This window comes from Harpia harpyja, chromosome 16 (genome assembly GCF_026419915.1).
Source record: "Harpia harpyja isolate bHarHar1 chromosome 16, bHarHar1 primary haplotype, whole genome shotgun sequence".
Classification (NCBI taxonomy): domain Eukaryota; kingdom Metazoa; phylum Chordata; class Aves; order Accipitriformes; family Accipitridae; genus Harpia; species Harpia harpyja.
This window is the reverse complement of record NC_068955.1, coordinates 26,590,297-26,613,562: the sequence shown is the minus strand read 5'-3', so window position 1 is coordinate 26,613,562 and position 23,266 is coordinate 26,590,297. Positions and strand designations below refer to the sequence as shown.

General features: G+C 36.2%; 1 protein-coding gene across 2 annotated transcripts in view; it reads left to right on the top strand.

Annotated features, from left to right (window-relative positions):
• The window catches only part of METTL15 (methyltransferase like 15), a 103,619-nt gene that overhangs the window by 37,293 nt on the left and 43,060 nt on the right, over positions 1 to 23,266 (top strand). For both annotated transcript variants that reach the window (XM_052810908.1, XM_052810907.1), the window contains exon 3: positions 4,336 to 4,472. In XM_052810908.1, the coding sequence (XP_052666868.1) occupies positions 4,336 to 4,472 (137 nt within the window). The remainder of the gene's footprint in view (positions 1 to 4,335; positions 4,473 to 23,266) is intronic.

Below are 23,266 nucleotides of genomic sequence, written 5' to 3'. Positions count from 1 at the left end.
CAGTGTTGCTTTTGAGTGGAACAGCTAGATTATGAGGTATCTGTATGAGTTCCTACTTGCTAGTTTAGGCACATGTATCTGTGGCGTTCAAAGATTTTCCATGGCAGGTCTTTACTTACCTTAAAAAGTTATACCAAAATGTACTTAATGTAGCCTTAATTAGGTTTGCTAGGATGCCAGAAATGCTTTAGCCTATTCCATTAATGCTGGTGATGCAGTATTTTATCCAGCACTGTGTATTTAGTCCTGCAGTCACTTACGCTTGAATCGGAGCTTTATCCTCTTTTATGTAGTGCTCCCAATGATCATGTTACAGTTGTCTGCTGTTGTTTAAAGGTTTGGTTGGTTTGTGTTGGTTCTTTTAGAAAGGGCAATATAATTTGGTGAGCATGCGTTTATTCACAGTGAATGCTTGCGTGAGTTCTGAACTAAAGCTTTTAGATGCTGTCACAAGGTTGAGAGCTTGTCACTATGTCATGGTACGATGATCCTTATCCTTTTGCTGCTTCTCTCCTTTGCACTGCTAGTATTAATTTTTGGGTTATTTTTAAGAACTTTTGTATGGTTCATTCATGTTCGGCATGTGTAAGGGTTTTATCAAGCTTAAAGTTTATAAAATTTAAAATTACTGAAAGCAGACAGATGTGAGGAAAGGTGAGACTTAAGCAAAGTAACAAATGTAAGTATTCTTGAATGACTCTTCCTTCTAGCTTTGTAGGTCTGTTTCAGGAAAGGCAATGTTGAGGTTTTGAAAAATTTTAGTGCTAGACTTCTAGCTATGATATCAAATAAGAGCATTTCTTTGTTCTTTTTTTAAACAAAACGAAACAACCAAACCCAACCCAGAAGATGTTACCCATTTTGATTAAACCTATTTTTTCCAAGATTAATTATGATGTAATTTAGATTGATTTTGATTGTTTTGTGTTGCTGCAGGATAAGTGCACTCCTAAATGACACTTGAGACTGTTGTGACCAAGTTTTTTGAGTGCGCTTCTGAGTGGGTTAATCCTATGCAAGAAATAAAAAGGTGGTTTTAATTTTCTGTTGGTCTTTCACATTTTTCTAAAGGGATTTTTCTACATAAATAGAAGATAAAAGTAAAAGGTCTGTTTATTGCTTATGCATGTTACTTCTAGTAAGGATTAAATGGAAATAACTTCAGTGGAAATCAAAGAGTATCAGATATTTCTTGGAAATTTTAAGAGTAAGAGGATTTGTATATTTTCTGGAATTCATTTTAATTTTTGCAATTTTCTAAGCTAAATGCAGAGTTAACACCACCACTTTTATATTTATAATTTTTATTTGAGAGATAATAAATATTTTGCTAATTAGTTTAATATCCCACTCAATAGCCAGTACTGGTTTTATACAAGGATAGTACAAGTAACAGTACAGTGCAGAAAAAACCCATACTGAATGGACCCTCTGTCATAAAAGACGTTCTCTGAATTTGATCAACAGTGATAATGTGAGAGCTTATAGAGAAAATAAATGTTTTCACTAGCTTGGAATTTTTAATGTATGCAAGTATTTTCAAAACCTAGCTAAGTTCTTGTAGTTAGTTGTGTTTAAAAAAATACGCTTTTCTGACTGTTCCAGTTTTGTGCTTATAAATTGGTTTCAGTAAATACACTTTTGGTTTTGTTATGGCGGAGGATAAACCAGAATGCTTAAATAGGTTGTAGGAGCATTTATATAGTATGGATGTTATATCCTCTGTAACATAACTTTGTCTTACACATACTGCTTACAAAAAAAAAAAAAAATTCTTTGTCAGTTCTTTATTTCTTCGTATGAATGGTGCAATTTAATATTGGATGATGAGCCAATTAGTTTTTTTTCCCTCCATGAACTTTGTAAAATATTATAGGAAAGTTCTGCTTCTAGAGCATAGGATTAGGAATCATGATGGTATAACGCAAAGAAATTAAATCATGACAACCTAAAGATCTTAAAGTATCGTAATTTTCACTTACTTTTAGCCACAGTAGAGTTGTATTATTAGTCTCATAAGTATTCAGTTTTATTATTATTATGGGATTTCCATTAAAAAGCCTTTATGGTTTCTAAAAACTGTTTCTAGAAAAATGTTTGGGTCTGTCTTTGTTACCGTTGAATTTCTATTTTTATCCAGAGGGATTTTGTGGTTGAATCTTAATCCTTTCAAGAGATAAGTTACAAAATTTCCCTGAAAAGGTGCTTAGCTTTGGAGTGTATAATTTTTGTAAATAAGTTTAGTTCACATTAATTTCTGTTTAATGTGATTGTGCTTGATAAGTGGTCTTCAAAAACTGTTTCACACAAAAAAATTTGAGAAGTGAGAAAAAACCCAACCAGGTACTCATATTGAAGGATATGGAGAATTTGTTCTAGTTTAGCTTACGTAGAGTCTGATTTTCCCCCCAGTCAACAGAGGTCAGTTAAATTAACTGAGAGGAAAGAGTTATGGGAATTCAGAGATGCAGAAACTAGAGAAGATGCTGTTCAGTCGCATTTCTACTTTGGTTTAAAGACACTGTCATAAAACAATAAAAATCTCTCGCTTTCTGAACTGCAGTATGTTTTCCCTAGAGTATAGAATTATAGATACTTTCTTAGGAAATATTTCCTTTTTAGATTACTAAGTGGAATTGCAGTCATACAACCTCTGCATTGCTAAGTGAAGAGCCAGTTATTTCTGTCAACAAAATACTTCTTAACTTTTAAGCAGTTAAGTACCAGTGGTGTTAGGCCAAAGGAGGAGGGCACATGGGGCAGCTTCTAGAAACAGTACTGCTGTTTTACAGATAAAAAAGACTTAAATCAGGATTAAGTTCTGTCTAATTTTCTTGTGTTCCTCCCATTACTGGAATCATATAGCCCAACCTGCCTTGGTTCAAGGTGGCCGACTGTGTCCCAAGTCATTGTTTCTTGGTCAGCCTGTTGGTCAAATGGACTCTGACTACAGAAACCTCTCTAGAATGAGCCTACAGAAACTGCAGAGCTGTCAGGAGAGCAGTGTTCACCTTTCCAGGGTCTTATCTCAGCTGCCCTTCTGCCACTGCCTTCCTTTCTCCTGTTGGGATCTGCTGCACCCCAGTTGCTCAGTCTCCCTTCTTTGCAGGCAAACCATTTGCTCCAGATGTTCTCCTCTGTGATGTGGCTGGGAGTTAACTAGCCTTTTGAAGTCATTTTTTCTCTGTGTGAAATTTGATGACCTCATCACCCTTCTCAGATATGAGATAGAAAGCCTTTTTTGTTTTTTTGTGACATTTTTGATGGCAGGAATGTGAAATTTCAAAATATTTTCAGGAACTTCAAGTTCTGAGACCTGCTATAGGTATTTAAATGGTGAATTTTACTCGACTTGTGCGGAATCTGTACCTATGTATGTTTTAGTTGGAGTGCATTCAAAGTTCCTTGAATGTGTTGTCAGTTTTAGTCCAGAAGACTGGAGAAGGATGGCTGTGTCTGCGTGGTATTACTAAAAATCGTCCAATCTTAGTCTGTGTATCCAAAAAACCAGACATGGTATATGTTCATGGGCAGTAAGTATTCCTCAGAAGCGAGGAAATATATATTGTTTATCAAGAGGTGTAACTCAAGCCCATAGAGTATGTCACATCAGCAATTGAAGTGGGATTGCTGTTAAGGTGGGTATTCCTATGTTATTCTGCATCTAATTAACACATGTAATGATGGTCGAAAAGATACAAGATAATTGGGCTTCAGTGTATCTTAGTAACCTAAATAGATAGCTTTGTCCTTGCACAGTGAACTCAAAATCAGTGGTACTGTGTACATTTTCAGTGCTAGTTAGGTTAGTCCCAGCCAGGATATATATGTGCCTGTGCTGCCATCATACTTTGATCTGTGGTATAAAACTATGATAGTGTCATTTTTTTAATTGATATACCATACATCAGCCTGCCTTTTAGACACATTCTTACAAAGCAGATGGTGCTGATTACTTCCTATAGTCCCATGTCCTATATATCATTGTATCCATCAAATTGAGCAAGTCCAAACAAAGCAGTCAAACAAGTGGCTATCCTCTAAACTCAGAATGTAAAGAAATGGGAAGAGTATGAAGCTGCAGCTGGTTGTACCAAATGATTGTTCTTTTGTTCTGGAAGGATTGCTGGGGGGAGGTTACAACCCCTGAAAAGATTACTCTGACATGATTGCAATTCTGCACAAAATATGAAAATATTTCCAAAAAGGCATTGTGACTATATCGAATGGTATGTTTTCCTCCAGCATATGAGAGACATTAGCAAAGGAAGCTTTAAATCAACAATCGGTTTATCACTGTTCTAAAGTAAAGGTATTGTCTTTTTCACTCAACAGCGTTTCCTTGATATGACGTTTGGAGCCGGAGGTCATACTACAGCTCTTCTAGAGAAAGCCAGCGACGTTACAATATATGCACTAGACAGGGACCCCACAGCTTATAAAATAGCTCAGCAGCTTTCAGAATCATACCCGTAAGTTGTCTTCTGTCTTAAATATGGTCGAGATAAGGTTGATACTGTGGTATTATATGCACAATTTAATATATTTTTATAGTTTTAATACATAGTCTTTAATGGCTTATTGTAGAGTAGCATTATATGCTGTATGTACCCTGTTAAATAGGAGATCCAGTCCAATTCAATTTATGAGTATTTGCATGCAAGTTCTTAGTTTTTTTGACTTAAACGTGTATTCTATACTCTGTTAATTTTGAGTGTGCATCAAGTAGCCCATTTTGTATTTAAAAAAGATTCATGTGCTCTGCTTGCCTTGAGATGATTCTGGTGGCAGAGTTGTACAAAAACACACATTGTGGTAAATGTTTCACAAAAAAGGATGGAATAATACACTTTAAATAATGAGGTAATTTAAATATGGCTTATGAATATTTTAATTTTAAAAAAATAATTGTAATTTGGTATTCGGTTTGCTAAATATTTTGCCACTGGCTTCAGAAACTACTAAACAATTTAATAAGTTACTGTTTCTGTGTAAAGCTCATGCTCCAATTTTCTTTTTCAATAGAGTGCTGAATTTGCTAAATGAACAATTACTAAATGCAAATTTTTAGGGTTTTTTTTTAGTTATACAAAGTTCTTGTTCCTTTATACAAGAAACAGCCCAGTCAGAGCATGAGTACAAGTGTGCAATATGTAGAGTTGAACATGAGCTTTTCAGAAAGTGCTACTGTTTAAATTTGACCAAGAAGTAAATATATGTAGACACAAAATTAAGTAATATGAAATAATTAATACTTAGGAAATTTAGGGAAAGTAGGAAGGAGAGGACGCTTGCTGTTGGATTGAAAACATTAGAGTATTTATTTCAAAAGAGCTTTTACATGAGGAAAAGCAAATCTTTCCAATAAGAAGAAAACTGGAAGAGGTGGATAAACGCCTGGTTGTTCAGTCATGTTTCCCCACATAAAAAGGAATTCTAAGATGGCAGTACTGTTCAAGCAATGCGGAAGGTATTCCTCACCTTTTCTGAAAGAAAAGGCTAAACTCTGCATTCCTCTATTCAAGCGCCATTGTCAGAGGCCCAGTGGGAAAAACGCAAGCATGTGACAAGAAAGCATGTGACAGTTCCTAGTCATCCTACTCTGTAATACCACTTAAATATATTTCTCTAAATTTTCAGTTCTTTGTGGGCTGAAGTGACATGCAGCGTATAATTAAAAATTTGTGGAATTCCTCTCAACTGTTATTTCTCCGGAGAATGTTCTTTTTGACAGAATAGTGTGGAGAATATTGGCAAGGAAAGTTCATTTTCTTTGAAACTAAGCTTGCAAACGCATTCTACCAGTTGTCATGGGAGTTGTAGTCTTCTGGTTTTGTGTCATAGAAAAAAAAATATATATGTAGACCAAATTAAAGCTAATCTTACACCTAATAAAAGTTTTCAGAAACATTCACACAACGTAAGACAATAATGAGCAGCCCTCTGACTCAATATATGTTTATCCAAAAGTATCCTATGCAAACCTGGGTGTGAAAGAAGTTTATTTTCCAGATAGCTGAAGAGATTTTACAAGTGTTGGGTGTTGTTCTGCCAATGATTGACATTCTTAATTCTCTCCTTGCTTATGTTTGTGAAAAGATGAGCTTTAATCAATATAGTATTACAGTCAATGTAACTTACTATGGCTTTATAAACACAGAAGATCTCCTAGTTCCTATTTTTGTTCGTAAAATCATATAAACTTGGTTACTTGGACTCCAGACGTGGTGTCGTCTACCTTTACAGATGCAAGTTATCATTAGAGTGAAGTGGATTCTTAAATAACATAGTGTTAAGTTGTTAGTGAAAAGTCTTAATCACTGAAAGATGACTGCATGCCACTTGAATATATATTGTAAGATACCACTTGAATATATATTGTAAGATACAGAGTGGTTTTCTTATTTGTTTTGGTGTTTTCTCTCATCTCATGTCTTTCCTATTGGAAAGATCTGGTGGGTCCTTTTTCGGAAGGTAAATATATCTTTTCTCATAATAGTTTATGTTGAAAATTAAGGTAAAAGAATGTTCATATACGCTATATGTGCTCATTATTAATCTTTCCCTGGGAAGTCAGTTGCATAAAGCGTTGTTAAATTAAAAAGGGGAAGGAGGAGGTATGTAATTTATAAATAACAGGTAAAGCTAGGGTTTGCTTACAAATCAGTTTTAAGTATAAAGGATTTACTTATGAGATGTGGAGCTTTCATAAATGGAACTTTTCTTTCAGTATTCATTAAAAGATAGTTGATGTAATATTATGGGGGTTTATTGTCTATTTTCTGCACTGTATTAGAAATAAGTCTTTTATCATAATTTTATCAGTTTAATTCAAATCTGTGTTGGCATCAAAAGCTCAGGGAATTCATCCAGTTGACATCTTTATCTGGTCAGGTCTACTCTTGGGTAAAATAGTTCCCTGGTTCACCAGGGAGCCAGAGAAATAGTAGTGCTGTCTTAAAAATGGCAATGGCAGCATGCAATTGCAAGCTGAGAGAAGTGTAGGGCTGTCCCTTTTTTATGAAGCACAGCCGCAGATGTAACAGACTGAAGAACTGCAGCACAGAAGTATAAACTTCTCCATTGTTGTTCTGTTCTAGGGGCTTTTTTTCATCCCTTCTGTTTAACTTTGCTGGTTTTGGAGAGGTTATCTGATTTGCTGAAGTGCTTCACTTCCTTTGGAGGTGACGGCACAAGGTGGGGGAAAGGGCTGTTATGCAACTGTAACCAGTAAAATCTGATTCCCACTATGTCAGAAATTGTGAATGCAATGGGCAAATTGAAAGTCATACATCAACTGAATTTTCTGTTACCATTTTGTTTCTACTGAAAACAGAATATTGTACCTGTTTGATCGGGGATGTTAAAAAATTCCAGCATATCAACTACATGATGGATCTTGAGTCTTGCAGTAGTACTTGCAGTAGTCCATCCTACCATAAAAAACTTCAATGCTAAATATTCAGTGTTAATTGCTATTGCTTATTCTGGTTAGGTAACATTAATAATCTTAGTAAAATCATATAGTTCCTTACTGTTACTTACTGAGGCTTCATTTTTTCAGCATCCTATATCTTAAGTCACTGAGTTACAAGATTATTAAAGCTCAAGCTGCAGAAATATGCCCAAAGATATGGTTGGAAGAGGAGAATAGGTATGGCTAAATTATGGGATTTTTCTATATTCAGAACTAATAAATGAAGTCCTCCTTGAACTTAGCTGAAGGACAGCTGAATGAGAACACTGTGGAAAAATACATTTTGATGTTTGTATTTTAAATGTGTCTCTACTTCTTGGTAGTGATTTTGTCAGAACTAAAATCTGAAGAGGGTAGAGTTCCAGCTGCAATTCTTGCATTCATTTATCTTCTCTGTTTATTATTTTTATTTTTTAAAATATGTAGTGCTGCTTTAATAAGCAGAAAATGGGTCAGGGCCTGTTAGATATTCAGTGTGTGGGTGGGAATCCTTTGACGTGCTTTCTGGGGAAGCCTCTAACTTGGGAGTTGCTGCTGAGAATCCAGGAGAACAAGATAAAATTCAGTCAGTAGCAATATATATTACAAGTACACCCTTTCACACCCACTGAAAGGGAGAGGTTAGAGAGGTGGCTTAAATCTGGCAATTAACCAATATCATTGCAAGCTTTTGAGTATGAGAAACCTATGCAAAGCCTACGCAGAGGAGACAATATGTTCTTTGTAATTCTCTGAGCAGAATAAGACATTTTGCCCCCAAAGTAAGGATAAATAGTATAAAATTCCTCATACAATTTAACTACCATTTTCTTGTAGTTATAAAGTAATTTTGAGGTGTGATAGTGCTTGTGAGTTTTGCTTTCAGAGTAACGCTAAGTTTACCATCAGCTGTGTGTTGTATGTTCTGGGGAAAATAGAATTTTTGTTCAGTTCTAGGGAAAACAGAACTTCTTTTTTCAGTTGCAATAAGCTTATTTTAAGTGATTGAGAATTGTAGCTGAGCATATTGCATATTGATGCTTTTGTTGCTATAAGTTATGTATATAGGCTACTATTTAACTTTTGACTAGTGCATAAGGGGTACAGTTAACTGTGCAATCAAGGCATATTCATTATAATGGTGCCTTGACTATATATAAGTAAGTTAATTATTTACCTATAGCGTTATTTCTAAAGAATTCTTCATGTACGTCAACATCTGGCTGCCTCTCAAATGCAAGCAATATAGATAAGTGAGTTGCCTTAAACACGGGATGGAAAAATGCAATGAGAACGGTAAAAAGACCTTTTCATGCCATTATTTTAAAATAGTGCTTTTCTGTCATTTATTTTGTTCCCCAAAAGGTTTATTTGGGTAACAAACCCAAATACGTTTCCATATGAAAACATAAGGAATAAAAATTCTTTCTCTTGTTGCTCATGTTCCAGCTGTGCAGATTTCAGAATGACTAGAAACCTTTGCTTGCTTTCACACATGCAGTCTGATCCTTCAATACATCAAGTTCCTGGTTCAAATTTGGGCCCAATTCAAAGTTACCCTGACATACAAAACACATGCAACAGTCTACTCTTAACGATTGTTTTTCTTCCCTTTTTACTTTTTACATTCTTTTATAACTTGGCCCTTTAGCACTTTCTTAAAACCTCGTCAACTTCAGAGGGGAAGGCTGTGGATGTTGTTTACCTGGACTTTAGTAAAGCCTTTGACACCGTTTCCCACAGCATTCTCCTGGAGAAACCGGCTGCTCGTGGCCGGGGCAGGTGTACTCGTGGCTGGGTAAAAAACTGGCTGGATGGTTGTGCCCAGAGTGGTGGTGAACGGAGTTAAATCCAGTTGGCAGCCGGTCACAAGTGGTGTTCCCCAGGGCTCAGTACTGGGGCCGGTTCTGTTTAATATCTTTATCAATGATCTGGACGAGGGGATCGAATGCACCCTCGGTAAGTTTGCTGACGACACCGAGTTGGGCGGGAGGGTTGATCTGCTGGAGGGTGGGAAGGCTCTACAGAGGGATCTGGACAGGCTGGATCGATGGGCTGAGGCCAACTGTGTGAGGTTCAACATGGCCAAGTGCCTGAGCATCTCTTCCACCTTCTTCACTGACCTGGGGGTCTGCAGAGTTCTTTCTCTCACATATTCTCACTACCCTCTCCAGCTGCAATTGGGAAGGTTTTTTTTTCTCCTTCTTAAATACGTTCTCCCAGAGGCACTACCACCGTCACTGATGGGCTCGGCCTTGGCCAGCGGTGGGTCCATTTTGGAGCTGGCTGGATTGGCTCTGTCAGACATGGGGGAAACTTCTAGCAGGTTCTCACAGAAGCCACCCCTGTAGCCCCTCTGCTACCAAAACCTTGCCATGCAAACCCAATGCAAGTTCTTGTATAACCAATGGTGTTAACTAGCTGAACTAAACATTACTGGATTGTTTTCTTAATTTACTTAACATTCCTGTGGTAATACTCTGAATTGTTACTGCAGTCGTACTCAGTTACCAATAATACATCTCTGCCAAGGAATTGTGAAAGACAAGTTTATTGGTTTTGTTTGGGATTTTAGACTGGGAAGCTGAAATGGAGTGACTAACATGCAATGCTATGCTAAGACCATTTAATTAATATTTTGTTGGGTACTTCCTGGCTAAGTCAAGAGATAATGGGAACAAATGCTGATGCCTCTTCACCAAAACTATACTCTTAATTAGTCTTTTAGCAAAATAATTTATTTGTTCTGAAAATAAATAGTTTGTAAAACTTCTAACAATTTATATCTGTATTTGCATACTAAAAACAATTTCTATCCATGTACGTATACACTGAGCAACTGCAGGTGCCTGCATGCCCACACCACCGTCCCCAGAGTTACCATCAACTCTTTTTATGTATTTTAATTGGGAGACAACAGCAAAAAGATGGGAAAACCAAACTGCAGTGTAAAAATGCATAGTAGAAACCAAATACTTTATAGTATAAAAATATAGTTTAATATATTTACTTTGAAAAAATCTGTTAAATGTGATTTTGTAGAGAGCAAGTGCAATGCGGAGTATATACGGACTTTTTATCACACTGCAGCACGGACAGCTAAGTGAAGAGGCAGGGTTGGTTAGTCCTCAGTCACAGTAGTCCATTTACATGTTGACTGGCTCTGAAAAAAGTTCATTTGAGGAACTCCTATAACTAAGATAGAAACAAAATTTATTTTTATAATTAGTAAGCTATTTTTACAATTGATCATAGAGATGAGTAATGGTTTAAAACAGGAAGGTGCTATGTAATTCCTAGTATCCTGTGAGCATCAAAGGTGTTCTTGATGCTTTCTATGGACAGGGAAAATTACTGTCCTCGAGAGTGTGCATAATATGTTTTTGCTTAAGAAATTAATGTACAGATTGAAGTTAGTTGCTGAGCAGTGTGGTATTTTCTGTGCAGTATGTCAGTCGTCTTATCTTTCTCTTTTGTGTTTTGTTGCTCTTTATAGGATATTTGAAAAACAGAAGTATTAATGAGATTGTCACCCATGGAAAATAACACGGGGCACAACCTAGAGAATACCTTATATCTATTCAATCTGTATGTCTATTCATATAAGCAGAATGCATTTGTTTGTCTTAAACAGAGCACATTTCATGTGGAAGTAGTCATAGATATATGAGCACCTCCTAAGCATCCTCAAAATGTAGCATAATTTAAGACCATGTAGGCACAGTACCTCCTTTAGAAGTAAGTTTAGGAAGATGTAGCTAGGAGAAAGCCATGAAGATGGTAACATAAAAAGATGACAAATCTGAGTATACTGGTTGAGCAGACAACCAGTCTTCAGGTGTCAACCTGAAGCTTGAGAGCATTGAATGAGTTGGATGCAACAGTTTGTCTAAATATCTTAAGATCTTCCCCCTGCAATTTCAGTACTGTCTGTGTGTTACTCAGTTGAAAGTGTATTTATTCACAGTCTTTAAGATATAGAAGTCCTATTTTACTTTTTTATGGCAGGGGGAGGGGAGGAACCCTAGGGGAAAGCAAGTCTGTGAGTTGTCTGAAGTAAGGGAAAATTGTTTCTAGAATAAGCAAGCTGTCCAGCAGGCTGTACTAAGCATACCTTTGATGCAGTGGTATTTAACTGTGGCTCTTTGGTCAGGTTCAGCTTCCAGCATGTTTGTTCTTTTCCTCAGAGGTAGATGTGAAAAAAGCTCATACACCACACCTTACAGAGTGCATACATGTGTCAAAGTGTGAGTTGCCACCACATTCATGTATATGGGAAAGGCTGAACAGCGTCCTAAACTGAGAATTTTTCTCAGTGCCAATATTGCCCATGCAGTTGGTCTTAAAACTGGTATTTAGTTCCAGTGGTGGGAGCTGTTAACTGTTGTATGCATGGGAAGCCAGAAAACAGCTCTTACTTGTATTATAGTCAGTAAGGGCAGGAAAGATTGCACTTTATATTGACTGAAGCAGGTTAATATGTATGTTTGGAAGGCTGGAGCAGGGCTTTTTATGCTAAAGGTATAGGATGTTAAGGATTGATGAATGTGGTATCAATATCTCATACCTCTCCATCACAGAATTCTTTTAGCACTGTATTGTACCAGAATTTTAATACTGAATGACAAGGAAAAGCTCTCTATCTGCTGAATTTAAACACTATAAATTTATCAAAATCACTTCAGAGCTCTAATTTTTTCTGCCTCAGTTGCAACCAAATACTGTCCTGACCTGACTCTTAATTAACTTGCGAGATCTGTCTAGCTCATGCATTGAGGTGGAATGGCTACAGACCGTTTCCAATATTAGTAGCTGACTTTAGATTTCATATATTGGTTACATAAAAGAGAAGTCCTCATTTGCACTGTTTACATCTTAAAGGAGTATCTTTTAAGAACATAGCTATACCCAGATACTGCCTCTATGTTTGTAGTTTCAATGCTATATCTATATTATAGTTTCAAGGCATGTGGTTATGGTGACATTCCCACTAAAGTTTTTATTTAGCAATAGAAACATTTGGAGAACTATTAAATACTAATCATTCTATCAAGACTCATTCTATTTACAAGATTCTATTAATCTTTTTAATGCCACATATATTCCGTTTATTTTGGCAAAATTGTCTGATAGCTGTATTAATTATTAAAATTGTTTTCAATGTTGTGATTTGTCTTTGTTTTCATACATAACATCTCATGTGCCAGTGCTAGATTTAATGTAATTTCCAGTCAGGTGAGTCAGGACAGCCCTTTTATATGTTACCGGTTTTGGAAAACAAATTGCTGCCATTTTGATCCATGTAGTTTTGAGGGGAGCTGTATTGTTGTATTATTTTAGTAGGAACATCTTAGAGATGTTGGCCAATTTGAAGCCGTGAAGGAAGGTTTGCAAGCATTAGGTTTAAAACAATGAGCTGTGTTATTTCCAGGTTTTTTCTGTTACCGTTATAGAGTCATCTTGCATTTCGATACTAAGCGAAAATTAGAGTTTTGTGAATAATTGATGCTTATCAATTTGGATGGTAGTTTTGGTTTGGGCAATTTCTCCCACAATATCAAAATCATTCCTGTTGGAAGGGATCTTACGATGTCATCCAGTCCAGCTTCGTGCTTCAGGCAGGTTCACATGTCATATCCCATGTGATAGTGTTTTATATTGGTTTATATTCTTTATCAAATTTAAATTAAAATTGAGAGATGCATCATATTGTCATGTCCTTCAAACTTTCTGTTGAGTGGATCCTCATTCAAAGTGTACAGGAAGTGATTCTGCTTCTGTGAGTTATTCCTGCTTCCCTTTATTCCTTTTCATACTCTCTGTTCGAGATATTGCTAGGTCAGGGCAGTCAATATGATGTATCTGAATCATCTTAGACATCTTTAGACAATGGAAGTGTTACAATTAAGAAGCTTAATTACTTTCCATCCTGAGAAACTACAGCTTTTAGACCACAGATAGTGATCAAGAAATGAAGAAACGTTCTGCTGAATGTTGGTTTTCTTCCATTCACAGTTTTTTGTCAGCGTTTCTAGGAAAACGGTAAAATGCTAACTGTTCTTACAAAATGAGAGGATATTTATTTCTGAAGTTGATGAAGAGGGATAAGAAGCTTCTGAAAGAATTTAAAACAAAAAAACCCCTCTAGGTATTGGTTAAGGATGTGGAGCTGAACATGGGTGATTTTGTTCCTTTTCATACAAATGTCCAGATCCTTAATTTATTTTAAGGACATTGTATATACCTGCTAGCTCAACTTCATATGGAACGCAGTGCCAAGTGTTACTTTAACCAGCAGTAGTTTCAGACATGTCCGGTATGTTGTTGTTTGGGTTTTTTTTTTAATTCATTTATATCAGCGTGGCATAGAAGTGTTCAGAACATCTTTAAAGTTTAATGTTATAGCTCTTACACACAGAGGGTTTCTGAGGACATTTCTGTGAATCTTGTTTTGGATTGTAGGTTTTTTTCTAAAAGGAACAAATGTCTTTTTAAAGTCAATAATTATGATGCTGAAATAATCTTTGAACTTACATGATCCATAGAGGAGACATTGACACTTACTTTCAACCAGTTTTCCATCTTCTTGGTTTTGGTGAGAAAGTTTCTTAGAGGTGTTTAGATGACTTAGTTACTCTTATATTACTTTTGTAACCATTTCATTACTAAAATACATGTAAAACATTTTCTGTTTGTTGAACTTAAATTCTAATTAAAAACATTTTAAAATGTATGTGTCAAACTATATTTAGAAATATCTTTTATAAACATTTAAAGCATTTTTTTTGTGGCTGAACAGTTGAGTTCTGGGTATATTTTCATTACAGTAACAAACCATTTTGGTGTTTATAAAAATAATTAGCGTTTTATAAAGGAAACTGATAGAATACTCCTTTCAATATTTTTTTCTTTTTTTTATTTCTTCATAACGGCAAAACTCAAGACTCTGCTTTTTTCAATGAGAAGGGAGGAAGGGAAGACAAGAGAACATAGGTTCTAATCTGAAGCTTTTTGGACCTGGTAGCTAGTTGTCTACAGATCTTTTTGTCCTGCTGAGAAGATGGTATCTTCATATTTCTCAGCAACAGTATTTGAGCTTGCTATTTGTCAAGAGCTGTATATTTAGCTTATTTTTGTTCACACTTACAATAGGAGGCATTGAGGCAGTCTGCACAAAATGAGGACATAAACTGTATTGAAATACTCCTCCTTGTATCAGATGATGAAGGCAAAAGTATATTTCATCAGTACATAGATTATAATTTTTGAGAGTAGAAGATGCCAGTGTTTTCATATGAAGGCGGAGATGATATAAATGTGTGGACAAAAAGGTGCTTGTCACTTACTAAGAAAAGGTCAAGACTTGTTGGTATTTAAGCTAAACATGTTGTTTACTAAGTAACTAAACCAACCAAACAAAAAAGCTGATAGCTTCTGATTCATAATTTTATTTCTTCAAATTTGATAAAAAGGAAAACAGGTAACTAAATGAAAATATTTGTCAACACATTTTTCTATCAGTATTGAGCTTCACACTTAACTAAGTATGAAATACACAAACATATAGAGAAGTTATTTGGAGTTCAGATTTTTTTTCTGATTGAGTCATTGTACTTCAAATACTATTATTCTTATCTTAGATACATTAGGATTATGCATATAAGTGACATAGACCATAAAAATGAATTACTTTGAGTTTGACTACATAATTCTATTTTTTTCTTATCATAATAATAAACATCATTTGCATTTTAATTTGATTTTGGCCTTTGTGACTCAGCTGTGCCAAGTGTTGTGCAGAATATTCAAAGGACTGAAAGTAAAATCAAGACAGTTAATTGCTGGCTTTTTATTTGGGTGCCTGAAAAATACAGCAACTTAGCTTGATCAAGCAGCAAAGATTTGGATAGAGAGATTTCAGAGAATTTCTGTGTAAAACCTTGGTGGAGAAAACATGCAACTTGGAATGGAAGTTACCTGTGGCCTTATCAGCAGTGAATGGTGCAAGTGTTTGAGACCAATATTGACTAGTAAGTGGTCTTAACTTTTGACACACACAGTTTTATAAGAAATAATACAAATGTCTCGACAGCAGAAACAATCTGTAGTATTGGTATTGTTTACTATACAGTCTTAAAATGATCATGAGAAGTTAGAGGGTGCTGAAACTTATATTTTTAAATCTGAGTCAGGAGGACAGAACCAAATTCTTCCTGAGAATGATATCCAGATTGGCCATTCATTTTCAAGGTGATCTGTGCTGGCTGCTAGGCTGGGAAGGGAAAGAAGAGGATAAGAAGCACTCCCTTACCCCAAGCCATTGTGTCTTTATCTCTGGGAAAGCACCATTTTATTTATTTTTTTATTCCAATGATTACATGGGGACCTGAAAACCTGCACTTTTGCCCCTCGAAAGAAACTAGGAGCCAACTCCTGTGAAACTGGGAGAGCAGCTGTTAAAAAAACAACTTTTCTGTTACCAAGGAAGGCTTAATCCACTTCTGCGTTGTCTCTTCCCACCCTTTCCGAAGGCATGTGCTCTGCTGCATGTTATCATATTTTCCATCAGTTTAAGGTAGTAGTTCGTCCTCCTTCATCTCATTCATGACTACTAGCTGCTCCTAATCAACAGAGTGATTTGCTGCAGAAGACAAGGCAAAAATCTCATTCAGTTCACTGAGCATCAGAATGAGTTGTGATTCCTTGCAATACAGTCTAGGTTAAGGTAGAGTGACGTGTGACTGTCCAAGTGTGGAGCGGAAGAGCATGCTTACCTGAATTCAACCCTTCCCGCAGTCTGCCTTTGTCAAGGTGAGCACTCAATGAGCCCAATATTAAGATATGGCCTTCTGGCATTTAGTAATACTTAATCCAAGAACTAATAATATATGAAATTATGCTAGTACCTTTTCATCTTCTAAAAAAAAAAAAAAAATTCTGTGTCACAACAGAATTGAATGTGCAGTTTGTTACTTTTCCAACTAGCAGGACCAAAAATGTGTGCCCGTTTTGAATAATCAGTGCTGTCACTTTGTGAAACTTTATGCTGGAGCAAAGCTCATTTCACTTGGAGGGAATTTAGGCAGCATCACGGATACTGGCTCCAAGAGTATAAAGGGCAACTTTTTAGTTCAAGCTAACAAAATCTTGTGTACATAATATGAAATTTACTTCTTATGCAGAGAAGGTGAATCTATTATATGTGTCAAAACCTGCAGTTAAGGAAAGATTGAGTATGAAGGTTAATGATAGTGTGGTATTCTTTATTATGGTAATGAGGGGAATCCCACAAATAGGATTATTTTTACAGTATGCTTACGATAGGATTTTTGCATTGTGGTTTATGACTTGTGTAGTGTGAATTATCTTATTTCTGCATGTTTAGAAAGCACACTGTGCCATGGAAGAAATTTAGATTTCTGCAAATAAAACACAATTAAAATATTTTTCTCTTTTGCCTTCAAAACAACCTTTTTATCAACATTCAAATAGATTAAGAATAGTATTAACTAAAATGGCTGGTAATAATGAGAAATTATATGACCAATCATGAAACTGTTGACCAGTCTTTGACCTGTTTTTAATATTTGCTTTATAGTACAAAGTAGATGAGACTTCTCATATCATTCTTGTGATAGAGAATTTCCATATTGCTGTCCCTTGGTATTTGGAATACTGCAGGTTTGTGGGCAATTCAGCAGATTAAGGAGCAGGTATGGAAGATGCTGGTGGTGTTGGTCTCGTCTGTTCCTTTGTTTTGCATAGTCTCGTACCTGATGGACAGGGCATCAAAGCTATGTCTGAAGGAAACCTTGATTTCTGTTTCTTTGGATATTTTGCAGATAACAAATGGACTGAAAAAGAAGCTGCTGTAGGCTTTTGTTATTAATTGGATGTCCTTTTTCATAGTAGTTTGCTTGAGACACTAGTTTATTATAAATTCAGATATATTGCAGCAAGAAATATGAATAAAACAAAATTCTACTAGGTTTAAAAACTTTTTAAAATTCTATACTTTTTCTGTGCAATGATTTCATGGCTCGAAGACCTTTATCTTACTAAGGCTAGAAACAAGAACTGAATCTCATTGTATAATCAGGGGAATTTCTTGTTTTCAAAGGGAAGTGTTTCCATTTTTAATTCTCATAGTTGATAAGATATTGAATACTGAGAAATAGAAGTGTGCAGAACTAAAAATGTCTTGTCCTCTCCCCTCTCTACCCATAACTACAGAAAGAAAAGTCAATAATTGGGTGCCAATCTGGAAGCTTCCAATGAGTTGGTGTTGTAAGTTTATTAGAAATAGATTAATATGTAATAAAATTACGGTACACAGAGAAGTGTGTTTATCCCTTAATTCTTCAGCCACTTATGTAGTGTACACACTTTAATTACTGAACCTTACTTAAGTTTTCAGTTCAAAATTACATTCCCCTGGCAGGTCTGACAGGGCTTTCTCTCTGGAAGGAAGCTCTTCCCTCCTGTTAGACTTCCAAGTGCAAGTCTCACATCGATCCATTGTACCAACAGCCTTTGAATCCAGCTTTTTGTCCATACATTCAGTTTCTGCCTTTCCTGTTGCCTACCAAGGTAATAGAGGGAAAAAATCAAAAGCTGTATTAGAATCAAATTCAATCTACTGTTTACCTGTTATCCACAGAGACAGTTACTTTGTCTTAGAAAGCAATTGGGTTGGTCAGGAGTGTTTTGCCTTCAATAAATCTGTGTTGGCTGTTTCACCTTGCTCTTCATGTGCTGGGGAATAGTCTCCATGAGGATTTACTGTATAATTTCCACAGTGATGAAGGTGAGATCTGCCAGCCTGTAGGTCTCTGGGCAATCCTTCCTGATGGTTTTTTGAAGCTATCATGGCACTAACCTTTTTCCAGTCATCAGGGACGTGATCACCACAATGTCTTAAAGCTGACAGAGTGGCTTCATGATAACATCAGCCAGATCTCTCGACACTTTTGGATGTCTGCTCTGATCCCTTAGCCATGTACATGTCCAGCTGCTGTATGTGACTGTCTTGCTTGGTGGTCCTGTACTGTGGTGTTAGCACATTTCCCTCCTAGTCTTTGATAGTGGGCACTTGGAGCAGATTTTGACAGTAAATACTTTAGGCAAAGGCTTTCACTGCCTTGGCCTTTTCAGTGAAATTACTAGGTCACCTGTGCTATTCTCCAGTCTTCTGTGTCTTCATGACATATCCCTTCCCCATTTTAGCTTCAGACAGATTTAGGTGTTCCTAATTCCAGGCCAGTGCAATCAACAATCAAGATTTCTGCTTTTATACTCCCTGGTAGTTTGTCCTGCTTCTCTCTCTTGGCCCTCCTTTTTTTGGCATTGTCAGGATTTCCCTGTTTAGCCAAACTGGCCTCTTGTTGTGGCTGCCTCTCTGCTGCCCCCCCAAGTTGGAGATAGATTATCTTGCACTTTGTGGAGATTGTTCATGGGAATTGACCCACTGTCCTGAGTTCCTTCGTGTGTCAGGAGAACCTCCCAAGGCCTCCTGCTTACCCGTGCTCTAAACAGGCTGAGGTCTTCCTGAATCCTGGGATTTCTAGTCCGCTATCTGTCTTCCTCACTGCCACCAGGATCATCAGCAATTTTGCCTGAAGTCTTGGACTGCAGAATGGCACTCTCTAGCCTAGGATCTAGGTTGTCAATATTAAAAAGTATTTTTTAGACAGTTTTATTTCTTCCATGAAGAAGAATCTGTTAACACACCAGTCACTGTCATTCCTCCAAAATCTGTTTGAAGCTGTCTCAGGAGCTGAGACACCTGAAGTCAAACATTGTTGGAATGCTTGCTTCTGATACCAAAAGGTTTTTACCAATTCCATATTTTTGTTAGTATGGGTATTGTATAGTTGACAACAACTATTCGCTTTGGCGCTATATAAAACTGGCCCAGAACTTTCTTACTACATAAACATACAGACTTTGTCCAATTCTCATGTACTTCTGCATTTGTTGTAGTCTTTTTTTCTTTTTCTTATGGGAAAATTTACTGATTCCCAGAAAGCAGTTAAATGTGAGGATGCAGATCATATGTTAATAAATATGTGGAAGACCATTTCTGATAAATTTCATGAAGAGCTTAATTCCATTTTTCATTTCTAAAATTAATGTAATCTCTAATACTCTTAGTACTGAAAAGTTTAAATTGCCTTTGACAAATATGACTTGTAATTTATATTTTTGTCTTTAAAAGCTATTGCAGAGGAGAAACACTATAACCTGCGTAACATGTTGTCATGGTTTAACCCCAGCTGGCAACTAAGGACCACGCAGTCACTTGCTCACTCCCCCCCGCAGTAGGATGGCGGAGAGAATCAGAAGGGTAAAAGTGAGAGAACTCGTGGGTTGAGATAAAGACAGTTTAATAGGTAAAGTAAAAGCTGCGCGTGCAAGCAAAGCAAAACAAGGAATTCATTCACCACTTCCCATGGGCAGGCCGGTGTCCAGCCATCTCCAGGACAGCAGGGCTCCATCACGCCTAACGGGTACTTGGGAAGACAAATGCCATCACTCCGAACATCCCCCCCTCCCTCCTTCTTCCCCCAGCTTTATGTGCTGAGCATGATGTCCTATGGTCTGGAATGTCCCTCGGGTCAGTTGGGGTCAGCTGTCCCAGCTGTGTCCTCTCCCAACTCCTTGTGCTCCTCCAGGCTTCTTGCTGGCTGGGCATGAGAAGCCGAAAAATCCTTCACTTAGTATAAACAGAACTTGGCAACAACCGAAAACATCGGTATGTTATCAACGTTATTCTCATACTAAACCCAAAACATAACACTATACCAGTTACTAGAAAGAAAATTAATTCTATCCCAGCTGAAACCAGGACACATCAATTACTAAAATATTCTCTTAAGGTTAATTTAAGTCAACTGTGTCATTGACAACTTTGCTTAAACTCAGCAGAGAGCATTATACTTGTTAGAGGCGAAGCTGGACTCAGCTGAATTCTTCTATTTCTTTTAAAAATATCGGCTGTATTGTGATCTTAAATCCTGTTAAATCCTCAAATCACTATGACTGACTTGAAACTGTTTTGAATATGTCCATGTTCAAAAAAAAAAAAAAAAAAAGAAAACCCAAATCTATGCTGTAAATATTAAGCAGCTTTATGATAAGGTGAAATTATTTTTTCAAACAGCAAATTCTGAGAGTTTTTTTCTTTGAGGTTTTGGGGGGATTTTTTTAAGGTTCCTGTGTAAAAGTAAAATTGCAAGTGAATGACAGCTTGATACTTTGTTTCTTTACCATGTATGATAAGATTTGGAGGAAAAGAATTGTGGTTCAAGGTTCAGTGCTTCTTAGTAAGCATTGCTGTATTGGGGAGCAAAGTCCCTCTCTGAAGTAGCATGTGATCTTGGAAGGTTTTCTGTGCAGGTAAGAGGGGACTGGATATTTACATTTGACTTTATTTTAGAATTACATTATTTAAAGAAAAAAGTGAAGTAGACTTCACTTTTCATGGTTTAGGTCATACCCTAAGTCAACAACATTCAGGATGAAGAAGGCAGTTCTTAAACTAGTGGGGTTTTCTTCATTTTTGGATTAAAAAAAAAAAAATCTTCTATAAGATATTTTGTTTGTTCTTCCTTGCTGCAATGCTCAATCCAGTCACAACCTGTTATGGGTCTAACACATCTCTGAAGTGCTTTAGTCAAACTCTTTGAATATGTTAAGCTTGAATGACAATTTCAATAGAGCTTTATATGAAAAAATATTCACCCTTTAAGTAGAACCAGAATGTTCTCAGTGTTTTGGCTTTCTGACGTCTTTCTGTCCCATAATCAACTTTAAGAGGTACTGCAGGTGGCTTGGAGGTAGAGTGAGTTAACGATTAATAAGGATTTACGCAGCTTTTTGCGTCACTTTTTATTTCCAAATCATTTGCTAACAAGTCACCTTAAGGGCTTAAAATCGACCAGGACAATAAACAGCAGGAGTCTGTGGTGCAATTGATGCTGATGAGCAAAGAAAGTAAATTATAGAAGTCAAAATAAGTATTATTTTATTGGTTGCACTTGATACTATAAAAATTTGTTTTATTGTAAGGAATACAAAGAAGCAATTCAAATAATGATTTTTCTGTTGTAATTTTATGTAGAAGCTAAACTTTCCTCTTTGTATTTAATGCAGTGATTATTCAATTTATCAAATGTTGCTGTTTGGCTTTCTCTCAAGAACATTTACTCATGTGGGTATCAGTCTTAATATATCATTTTTTCAGTTTTTTTTCTTTTTCTGTTATTCGTAAGTCACTTTGGAGGTTGTCATTACAGCAGGAAGGTATTATATCTTCAAACATTACAGAAGAGTAACAAAACCAGCCATTTCCATGACCACGTTGAAGGCTTCTGTCTAAAGAGTATAGTTTCTTGTGGTGTTCTTAATGTTCCTTTTAGACCTCAGGATCCTTTCAGATAAGATTAAGTCTTTTATAAACATTTAACTAACAATAGCTAGTGCCTTCCAAACAGACAAAACTTTGTTGAATATGAAATTATGAGATATATTATTTTCATGTTTTTTTAACCACGCTCCCCTCCAGGGTGCTTGATTGTATTCACTTATACATAGGCAGTTCCCATTTTTCCGAGCAGAACTTTGACAAACTTTCCTTTCTCACTCCAAAATTTTCCTCACAGAATTCATATAGTAGTACTTACATAATTTGATTAAAAATACTTATTTTTGCAATTAGTGCTGAGGTTATTCCCCTGCTTCTGCAGGCTTTTCTAATGCTTAAGTCTTTTCTGCTGAAAGTTTAGACTTGGTGTAGGTAACTTGTAAGTCTGTCACTAGCCTTTTATAACGGTAGGATTTCTCGTATGTGAGCTTTGATCCACAGTGCTGCAATCTATTTCAGTTTCCTTTGCTTTAGGAGATACGTGTAATGGTATGAATGTCTTAATATTTTTGAACTAAACATTGGACAGCCTACGGGTCAAAATGACAACTATAGTTGTTCCTTAACTAGCCTGAAGTTAATGTGATTTCTTCACACTTTTTTCTGACAATATATATTTTAGTTCTGGTTAATTTTAAACGTCTTTGAAGGCTATAGAGATATTGCAAGGCTGTATGATTTAAATGCTAAACCAGTAGGTATTTTGGTTTGGGTTTTTGTTAAGAGGAGGAGAGAAACTGCAACTATAGCAATTAAATGTCCTCTGATTGCAATAATTATTTTTCTAAAATTGTTCTTGTAGCTCAAACAGAAGGCACATAAATTGTTCATGATGCGTGTTGTGCAGTATACTAAATAAATTGAAAATACCTATTGAAGTTTGTATGCTACAATTAGTACTTAAAAGAGCTTGGATATGCAGTTTATATGACCATGTCATACCATCTTCTGAATGTATCATGACGATACGTGATGTGATTTTCTAGTAGAAATGCATTTCAAATAGTTATTTTCAGTATATTGAATAATTTGTATTAAGTGAATGTGTAGCAAAGTAAAGCTATGTTCTTCTGGTGTTATGCAAAAATGCTGAATATAGTAAAGGAGTAAAAGGGGTTTCACTTAGCTAGATTGGCTCACCCTGTTTCTGTTTGAGAGAAGTCAACAGGAACTTTGATCGTAAGGTTTGTTCTGTTCTTTGCTTATGCTATGGCTTATAATTATAAAATGAATGCTTTCCAGCAGTTTGCTCAAGGAGCTTTCGTTATTGCATTGTCTTTATCCCTTATAGGTAAACTTGTGTACCATACTCTGTTGCACTTCGTGTGTATTGGAGGTTGGGAAAGGAGCATTAAACATGGGCTTATTACTGTGTATTTATGCAA